Source organism: Mandrillus leucophaeus, unplaced genomic scaffold (genome assembly GCF_000951045.1).
Source record: "Mandrillus leucophaeus isolate KB7577 unplaced genomic scaffold, Mleu.le_1.0 Scaffold21, whole genome shotgun sequence".
Lineage (NCBI taxonomy): Eukaryota > Metazoa > Chordata > Mammalia > Primates > Cercopithecidae > Mandrillus > Mandrillus leucophaeus.
In genome coordinates, this window is record NW_012102143.1 from 7,049,482 (window position 1) to 7,059,430 (window position 9,949).

The 9,949-nt window shown below is 61.4% G+C and overlaps 1 protein-coding gene across 1 annotated transcript in view; it reads left to right on the forward strand.

Annotated features, from left to right (window-relative positions):
• The first annotated feature begins 1,107 nt into the window (after positions 1 to 1,107).
• The window catches only part of ESPNL (espin-like), a 29,117-nt gene continuing 20,275 nt past the window's right edge, over positions 1,108 to 9,949 (forward strand). Inside the window, exons 1-4 of the mRNA XM_011980315.1 lie at positions 1,108 to 1,655; positions 2,865 to 3,055; positions 5,563 to 5,749; positions 8,648 to 8,830. Of these exons, the coding sequence (XP_011835705.1) occupies positions 1,362 to 1,655; positions 2,865 to 3,055; positions 5,563 to 5,749; positions 8,648 to 8,830 (855 nt within the window). The 5' untranslated portion in view covers positions 1,108 to 1,361. The remainder of the gene's footprint in view (positions 1,656 to 2,864; positions 3,056 to 5,562; positions 5,750 to 8,647; positions 8,831 to 9,949) is intronic.

Genomic DNA, 9,949 nt, shown 5'->3' on the forward strand with positions numbered 1-9,949 from the left:
GCCTGACCCTGTTCTGCCCACTGGCACTCAGGGCTGCGTGCTTCCCCATCCACAGTCCCCAGGCCTTCTCGTCTTGTCCCTTTTGATCATTAACTCAGGGTTTCAGCTCCAACCTCACTGAGCTGGTGCAGCTCCAGGTCATTCCTGGGGTGGAAATTGGATCATCCCTGACTCAGCTTTTACCTTAATTTTATTTGCAGAGGATTTTTTTCTCAAAATATTCTGTGGCATTTGGACACACATCCCATGTCGATGTTTGCATAGGAGTCATTTTCAGTGGAATAACACTTTTAATGTGTAGTTTTACGGTTCAAGGAACTGCATAATGATTTTGAGGAAACACTTGCCAGAAACTAAATGAACAAAAGATTGCAGTGCCCGGCTTGGGTCTCCTGTGGTTTCTCTAGTGGGCCCCGCGCTTGGGCACGAAGGCATCTGACGGAGCCTGTGGATGGGGGAAACCAGGGGTGCAGCAGCCCCCAGGTCACCATTGTGTGATGATGCATTAGCCCAGAAATCCAGCTTGAGGCTGCGTCTCCGGGAGCCCCTACAAATGGAATGGGTCCCCAATCTGCAGCTTCCCATTGCTGCCAGGAAGAGGCTCTGGTGGTCCTGACTTCCCTAAAGAAGAACTGTGGATTGTCCAGAACAATCTGGAAAGGGGTTAAATGTACTTGGGCTCTTTGGACTGCAGCCCAGAGACTCGGTCAGTGTAGTTGGAGAGGGGGCTGAGGCAGGGGCTGGACACACCCAAGTCAGGGTCCTGGGCCCGTTGCAGGCCCTATGGAGCCACTGCGTCCCCAGAGATTCATAGCCTCCAGGGCCCAGGGCCAGATCCAGAGGCGGAGCACTCAGCTCTGTGCCAACACAGCCAAACATGTAGACCTACTGGGCAGCCTTTACTTCAGGCGCACTGTGGTGGCGGCTGGGGGTCTGCCCTTCTGTGAGAATTGGGGGAACCATCTCCCAGGCTACTCAGGGCTCCTGTGAGAAGCTCAGTGATGCGTGTCCTCAGCCCTCGCTCCGCAGTTGAAGAGGCAGGTTCGTGCCGTCTGGACAGATGTGAGCAGCCTCAGGGCCAGCCTCCTCCCTCTGCGGGCCATGCCCAACCCTGACCTAGCCCGGTGGGGGCCTTTCCCTGTGTGCTGCACTCCGTTCTCCCAGCTCCAGGCACCTGGCGCGCTCACACTGTGGGAGTGGCTTGGGCAGGTCCCCAAGGTGTATCCCCCCCACCCCGCCCCAACGCCTCCCATCTGCCCTGTGGCGGCTTATCAGGTAACCAGAGCCGGCAGCTTCATCCACGTCTGAAACAAGAAGCCCTGGCCTGTGCATAAGTCACCACTGAGAGCCCGGGCCAGAGGATGGAGGAGCAGCGGGCACTCGTGGCCGCCAAGGATGGGGATGTGGCAACACTGGAGCGGCTGTTGGAGGCTGGCGCCCTGGGCCCGGGCATCACCGATGCTCTGGGGGCCGGCCTGGTTCACCACGCCACCCGGGCCGGCCACCTGGACTGTGTCAAGTTCTTGGTGCAGCGAGCCCAGCTGCCTGGCAACCAGCGGGCCCACAATGGGGCCACCCCAGCGCATGACGCCGCCGCCACAGGCAGCCTGGCCGAGCTGTGCTGGCTGGTCCGCGAGGGGGGCTGCGGTCTGCAGGTGAGCGGGGGACGGGGCAGCCTGGCCTCCACAAACCTGGCTGGGGTGGAACCAGGGAGGTGTGAGCCACGCAGGCTCAGAGCACTGGCCACCCCGGGCTCCACGGCCCTGGGCTCTTCGTTTCTCTTGGGGACTCAGTGGTCGCCGTCTCTGCCCCACGCTTCTCAGAGCACAAAGTCTTGAGAGCCAAGAACACCTCCTAAATGTTCTTATCACCTCTCCTGCCAGGAAGCTGGGTGTTACCAGTGGGGGTCTTGCCAGAGGTCAAGACCCCTTGTCTCTGATCAGGCCTGGTCCACAGGGCCCGCTTCCCAAAGGGTCTAGAAAGGGATCCTTACAGAAGCGCTGTGGGAACTCGGGCTTGAGAGCTGGGAACCCGGTTGGGAGACGGGAGTGAGGGCTGCTGATGGTGACCGTCTTGTCCGGAGCATTTCTACTGGGCCCCCCTCCCCTCTCCTGCCTGCCCCGTCCCCTTTGTGCAGGCAAGGGCCTTCAAGCTGTTGCTCAGCCCTGTGGAGCTTTCAGGACTGAGGGTGAGCAGGACTAACAGGCCTTAGAACACCGCCCAGAGATCAGAGTTGGGTGGGGGCCGGTGGGACCTGCTGAGATTAGGGAGCGGGAAGGTTCCCCGGCACCTGGCTCACCAGAGGGCCTGAGAGTGCCAGCCTAGCATCCCGTTCCGCCAAGCTCAAGGGCAGCAGGTGGGAGCTGTGCCTGCCTGGGGATCCGTTCTGACCACAGGGCCCTTGGAGAAGGCCTCGGTCTGCTGGACCCCTGGCACCTGTGGTGGAAACGCTCCCTGGCCCCAGGGCCCTGTGGCCAGAGGGAGGGCACTGGGGCAGGGAACCAGCCAGAGGGAAGTGTCCTGGGAAGCCTTTCTGACCATGAGCAGAGTGGGCGGGTGTCTGTGGGCACCCGGCTGAGTGGGAAAGGGCCTTCTCCGCACTGGGGACAGGGGCCCAGGAGGGGCAGGGTTGCCAGAGGTGGCCTCCCAAGACCTGGACCTGAGTCCTGGCCCTCCTCTCACCTCAGTCCCAGCAGGGAGCACCTCCCTCCATGTTGCAGGCAGAAACGGAGGGGAGGAGGAAGGAGCTGGAAGCCCCTTCGCTGGGTTGCAGGCAGTGTAAGCCCTCGCCTGGGGCTCCTCCAGCAGCTGGCTCTGGCCACCCGGCCTACCCCCCACTCACTGACCTGCCTGGGCCTCGGTAGGACCAAGATGCCTCGGGCGTCTCCCCGCTGCACCTGGCCGCCCGTTTTGGACACCCGGTGCTGGTGGAGTGGCTGCTCCACGAGGGCCACTCGACCACGCTGGAGACCCGGGAGGGGGCCCTGCCGCTGCACCACGCCGCCGTCAGTGGGGACCTGACCTGCCTGAAGCTCCTGACAACTGCGCATGGCAGGTAAGGAGCCCAGAGTCCCGCCTGAGGGGCAGCCTGGGGCAAGCTGGCCAAGGGGAGGCTGCACCGAGGAGGGCCAAGAGGACAGGCTGGTAGCCTTTGAGGTGAATCCTGCAGACGGGCATGCTGTCACTGTGGGGTGAGCTGGCAGGAGTCAAGGGCAATGAGGCCTCTACCCACAGGCCAGGCAGTAGCGGTGCCATGCCAGGGCCCAAGGGGACACAGGCCAGCGCTTCAGCTTGGAGAGTGGCTGGGGGCAGTGAGGACAGCAAGATGCTGCTGTGATGCCCAGGGCAGCTCAGGCCCCGCCTGGGGGCATCTCAGGACCTAAAACAGCTTGGGACGTGGGCAACCGGCGACCTGTGAGGGCACCCTCCCCTCACCTGACAGGAGTGGGGACTGTCTGGTGGACTTGGGGACACAGAGGCTGGAGCTACCTCTGCACTGCCCCATCCCTAGAGCCAGGCACTGGCCTCATGGTCTCCGGGGCCCTGTGCCCCTGCCAGAATTGGTGGATGGTTAAGGAGGAAGGACAGGGTCAGGACAGCCAGTGAGGCAGAGGGCTTCCCTCCCCACCTGGACGCTCCTCCAGTCCTCGCCCTGCTTACCAAGGTCACCGTTGTCATAGGAACAGGCCCTCTGCCTCCTGCTGTCTTGGCTGAGGGTGAACCTTTCCGTCCCCCAGGGACCCACCTACCTCTGACCACGGCTCTTCTCTTTTCGAGGTAGCATCTCATTTGCCTGTCGCTGCCCCAGAGGCCTCAGTCCCCACATCCTCTTAGCTCCAGGACAAGCCCCATGCTTGTGGAATCGGGTTCTCACTCCTGGGTGTTCCCATCCTGGACCGCTTGGCAAAAGCCTTGGGATTTGCTTCTGTGGCTTTTTGCCCGAGCATCCACACCACCCCCAGCCTTGGCTGGCCACAGTCTCTCTCAGACCCACCTGGCTTTTAAAGAAGTTTCCGCCATTGAAAACTGGGAGACTTGGGCTGAGTGCAGTGGCTCATGCCTGTAATCGCAGCATTTCTGGAGGCTGGGGCAGGAGGATTGCTTGAGCCCAGGAGTTCAAGACCGGCCTGGGCAATATAGCGAAGCCCCCATCTCTACAAAAAATGTATTTAAAAATTAGCCAGGCATGGTGATGAGTGCCTGTAGTCCCAGATACTCAGGAGGCTGAGGTGGGAGGATCACTTGAGTCTGGGAGGCAGAGGTTTCAGTGAGCTGAGATTGTGCCACTGCACTCCAGCCTGGGTGACAGAGCAAGACCCTGTCTAAAAAAAACAAAAAGAAAACCAGGAGACTTCATGTTAATATATACACACACACACACACTCACACACACAAATGGGAAGGTCCTGTACCCCTAGCCTAGTTCCCACCTAGCACTGACCAGCAGCTGAGAGGTGGCTGCTGCTGGCCAGACCATGCCCCTCCAGTGGCCCCCGACCCACTGGCTGCATCATGGCCTGCTCCCAGCCACCGCACTGGACACTGCCTGTTCCAACCCTGGATGCAGTCAAGGACGCCTGGCAGAGTCCAGTGAAAGCACGGATCCTTCCCCGAGAAGGACACCAAGGCATACTGGCAGCCCTTTGGGGCACGTTCCATGAGCAAGTGTACCCTCAGGCTCAGCAGGTGCAGGGGACGATCCCTGTGTGGTCCAAGGCCAGGGAACAGCCACCAAGGTCCTGTGTCCCCCTTGCTAGGAGCAGAGGAGAGGTTGGTAAGGCAAGGGGGCTGGTACTGGCAGGGACTTTGTGAGGGGAGGGGGGCTCAAACCCAGGTGCAAGCCCCTGGACAGATCAGCTCCCAGCCTCTGCCAGCTGAGGCCTGTGACTAGACTCTCCTCTGGGGTGGACCCCGAGTTGCTCAGATTCATCCATCAGAAGTGGGGAGCACGTGTGGGGGTGCTCGTGAGATCCCTTCATTATTACCCAGCTTCCCCTCTTGAGAGAGGAAGGGCCTGGAAGTGGAGGGTCTGGGACAGGGTGGCGTGGTCAGCAGGCTTGGCGGGAAAGCAGGCACGAGCCGGAGAGCTGACCCTCCCCAGTGACATTGGCCCTGCCTCCACACCGCCACTGCGACCCCAGCCCAGCCAGTGCAACCCTCACCTCATCACAGGCTGCCACAGCTACCAGGCACCCAGCATCACCTGCCACAGGGCACAGGGCACAGGGAAACCCCTAAGGGAGTCGGGGTCAATCCCGGGCCTCCACTGGGACAACTGAGAACCTGGAAGGCAAGACCGTGACCCCTCAGATCTAAGAAGATGCATGTTTCTGACCTGGACCCAGGAGTTCCCAGAAAAGGACAGAAGGATAGGAGAGTGGGGTTGCACAGCCACCTGGGGGAGCAACCTGGAGGAGGGAACCCCACAGTAGCAGCTGGAAAGCACGTGGGAAACTCAGCCATCACGGGCAGGGCCAGGAGTCAGCAGTGAAGTCCAAGCAGCTGAGAGATGGGCTCAGCCATAGGCAGGGACTGGGCCTCCAAACCCTCCCTTCCCTGCAGCAGCGTGAACCGGCGGACACGCAGTGGCGCCTCCCCACTCTACCTGGCCTGCCAGGAGGGCCACCTGCACCTGGCCCAGTTCCTGGTGAAGGACTGTGGTGCTGACGTGCACCTTCGTGCTCTCGACGGCATGAGCGCCCTACACGCTGCCGCCGCCCGCGGCCACTACTCCCTCGTCGTCTGGCTGGTAAGTAGGTGCCAGAGGTGGAAAGGGGACATCCAGGGAGTGTGGGTCCTGCAGCAAGCAGAGTCTGGAGCCTGGATAGGGGCTCCAGAGGGAACTGGGGACACGCAGGGCTGTTGGGGCATCCAATGAGCTGGTCCATGGCTCCCGAGACCCTGCAGGCCCGGCCAGGCTGGGCCCCGGAAGTTTTGACCGCCTGCAGTGCACTCTGCTCTGTGGGGTCGTGCCATGGCTCCCCTGGGGCTCTCCTAGTCCCTCTCTCCCCGGAAGTCCTGGTGGGCTTCCCGGGTGCTCTCACAGTTGGTGGTGGCCCATGTGCTTTGTCTGCGCCCACACCAGCAGTGCCCAGTTTGGGTCACTCGGCCGCTTGTTCAGGCCCTGCCGCCTGAGATCCCCGGGCCAGTCCCCACCTTTCTCCACTTCTGGCCTCTTTGGGGAAGGAAGACCTGAGACCCCAGAGCAGAGTGACTGAGGTTGGGGAGGTGCCATCTTCAAGGGTGGGCTGGGGACTTCCTGCCTCTACAACAGAAAAGCAGAGCGGGTGGCGCCTGTAATCCCAGCTACTCGGGAGGCTACGGCAGGAGAATCGCTTGAACCTGGGAGGCAGAGGTTGCTGTGAGCTGAGATCACGCCACTGCACTCCAGCCTGGGTGACAGAGTGAGACTCCGACTCAAAAATAAAAAAAGAGTAGAGGAGGCCCTCTTTGAGGAGGGGACTTGGGGGCAGAGCTGAGGATGGACAGGAAGTGGCTGAACAAGGAGCGGGGCCCAAAGCAACTTCCTGAGGGGGGCACACCTCATTCAGAGGCAGGGAGAGCCTGGCCCATGGGGCCTGGGGGTGGACCGGAAAGGCAGACAGAGGTGCTGGGAGGACTGGGGCTCTTTCCTGAGGGTCCTGGGGAGCCATGGAAGGCTCAGAGCCAGGAGCAGCAGGATCTGACTGGCGTATCGGAAGGTCACTGTGGCTGCTGGTGGAGAAGTGCGAGCTGCCTGCCCCCAGACCTCCCACGCTTGCCTGAGGCCTCCTGTCTCCCGGCTCCCACCCACTCAGCTCCAGCTCCTTCTCCAGCAGGCCAGGCTGGCTCTGCCCCCGGGACCTGTGCATGCGCTGCACCCTGTGCCTGGTACACAGCTCCCCAGGCGCCCCTGAGGCCTTCCCTGACCAGCTGGTTTACTGCGGGGAGCTGCCTGCCCAGACTATCCTCACTCCTGCTTTCCTCCCCCGCGCACCAGCACCGGGCACACGGCACGTCTGACTCCTGGTCTTGGTGGTGGTTTCCACCCGCCGGGGTGTAGGCGCCAGGAGCTCCATGGGTGCAGGACTTCGCCACCCACTGCGTTCCCCACACCTGGCATGCGGTCAGGCTCGAGAGATGTTTACTGAACCAATGGGCAAGTGAAGGAACGGGGGCCTAGTCCCTTAGGATGGCACCCGCTGCTCACCATGGCCCTGAGGCCCTTGGGATGGGTCCCGCCTGCTCACCGTGCCCCCGGGCGCTCGGGATGGTGCTGGCCTGCTCCCCCTGGCCCCAAGGTCCTCAGGCTGGTGCCAGCCTGCCCACTTTGGCCCCAAGGTCACCTGAATTGGCCTCCAGCCTCCCTCTGTGGAGACTGCAGCCCCTCCCGGTGCCTCGCCTGCGTGTGCGCCCCTCCCCACCCCGGGGGCTGCCCCTCCAGCTCCTCCTGCTGGAGCGGCCTCCCACAGAGGAAGCTCTCTTGACCTGGTCCCGCCCTGGCCATCCTCCCCTCGCCCCTGCAGCAGTTCTGACCCATTCACTCCAGACCTCAGCCTCCCAAACGATGCCTGGGCCCTGGGATGAGCGGTGGCTGCACACAGCTGGCAGAGCGGCAAGAGCTCACCGCAGGAGGTCCACTGAGCCCTGGGACCGTGCTGAGGCATGAGCGGCCCTTCCTGGGGAGAAAGCGGACAGGCCTTGGGGTCTCAGGGCCAGAGAGGCCACTCCAGATGCGAAGGAGCCCCGCGGCAGCCCTGTCCCTGTCTCTGTTTCCAGCTCATTGTGCTTTGCCTAGCAGACGCTTCTGATCAGTCAGGAGCGCCCTGGCTGCGCTAAGAGGCACTCACACCGAAGGTGGCGGGGGCTGCTGACGGCTCTGCTGTCCTCCTGGCCTCCCCGACGGGGAAAGCGGGCACACTCAAGGCAGGAAGGAGGAAGGAGGGCGAAGGCAGGGAGCCAGCACGCCTATCACCCCTCTGTCAGGAAGGCAGTTTGTCCTAGAAGACCCCCGCGTCCCACTGGCCGGCCCAGGCCCCATGGCTGTCCCAGCTGCACAGGTTTCAGTGAGTCAGTGTAGGGGACTATCACCTGGCTGGTGCTGTGGACCAGAGCAGGCACCGTTCAGAAGGCAGATGAGGCCCCAGAGGCAGGGCTGGCCTCAGCCAGCAGTGGTGGCCGGCAGGTCAGGGCCCCAAACCTCATTGCCTGGCTCAAATCCAGGCCCTGGAGGGAGGCCAAAGGACCCGCTGCTCCAGCAAAGGAGCTCAGTGCAAATGCCCAGCAAGGCAGCGCCACCCTCGGGCCAAATGAAGTTCTTTCCTCCCCTGCCCCTCCCTCCCTTCCTGCTTTCCTTCTCTCCTTCCTTCATAGCAAATGCTTCTTTACTGTTCCCTAGGTATTTCATTTGCCATGATATTTGCTTTCAGATTTAGGACCATGGTGTCTCCAAATTAAGCTACTGCGCTCACTTCACCCCCACCTGGACCCCAGAGGTCCTGCTGCCCCAGGGTGACGGGGACGCACGTGCTGAGCCAGCCCTGTCCGAGGTTTCCTGAGGTTGTGCCCTGTGCCCTGAGAGGCACAGCCAGAGTCCACTTTCAGTTCTGCTCTCAGTTCTGCCTCCTCCCTGGGAGGGTGGCTGCTCCCACTGCTCCTCCTTCCGCAGGTCACATTCACTAACATCGGACTCACGGCACGGGACAATGAGGGGGCCACGGCCCTGCACTTTGCAGCCCGAGGCGGCCACACACCCATCCTAGACCGACTCCTGCTGATGGGTGCCCCGGTCCTGAGAGACTCCTGGGGTGGGACCCCCCTCCACGACGCAGCAGAGAACGGACAGATGGAGGTAAGGTGGGCGTGAGGGAGACAGGGTGAGCAGTCACGAGTGTCAGCCATGCCCAGCACTGTGTCACTGACGCTCATGGCAACCCTGTAAGAATGATGACTTCCCTTATACAGATGGGTAAACTGAGGCTCAGAGTTGCAAAGTCACTTGCGCAAGGTCAAGAGCCCAGGGTCAAGTGGCAAGATCCAAGCTGTATGCTCTCGTCCTGCGTACCATCCTCCCTTCCTTCGCACAGAAACTCCCTGGTGCCTGGTCAGGGCTTGGTCTTGGTGACAGTCTTCTCAGAACAGCCCTTGGGGACGGACCCTCTGCCGTGAGCAGCCTTCGAGCAGAGTTGTGGCAGGGGTGTGATGTCAGCCCCTTTGCTATTACCCAGATAAATCTTGGGGGCTCACATGGCCCAGCCTCAAGGACACGACATCCAAAAACCCCACGTAGGCAGGGATGGTGTTCAAATGTTCAACAACATCAGAACTACACCCAGCCTTTGAGGGTGGGCGCAGCCATAAGCCTCTGGCCCTGCACGGGTGCCCACCCGACGTTGACCTCGTCTAAAGGCGAGACCCCATCTCAGGAGAATGCACACAGTTTACTTCTCCCCAGCCCCATCCAGTCCTGAGCGGTGTCGGGTCTGTTCACCTCTATGAAGTCTCCTGGTTCCCCAGAAGCGCACTCCAGGCCTCTGCAAGGCTAGTCTGGGGGGATTATAAGTGGAAGTGCAACCGACCATCGCATTCTGGGTCTGCAAGCCTGTTGGCCAGGCTGGTCTCGAACTCCTGATCTCAAATGATCCGCCCACCTCGGCCTCCCAAAAGTACTGGGATTACAGGCAGGAGCCACTGCGCCCAGCCTAGTTATTCTTTGAATGGTGTGAATTACACTGATTATTTTTATTTTTATTTTTTTTTTGAGGCGGAGTCTCGCTCTGTCGCCCAGGCTGGAGTGCAGTGGCCAGATCTCGGCTCACTGCAAGCTCCGCCTCCTGGGTTTATGCCATTCTCCTGCCTCAGCCTCCCGAGTAGCTGGGACTACAGGTGCCTGCCACCTCGCCCGGCTAGTTTTTTTGTATTTTTTTAGTAGAGACGGGGTTTCACCGTGTTAGCCAGGATGGTCTCGATC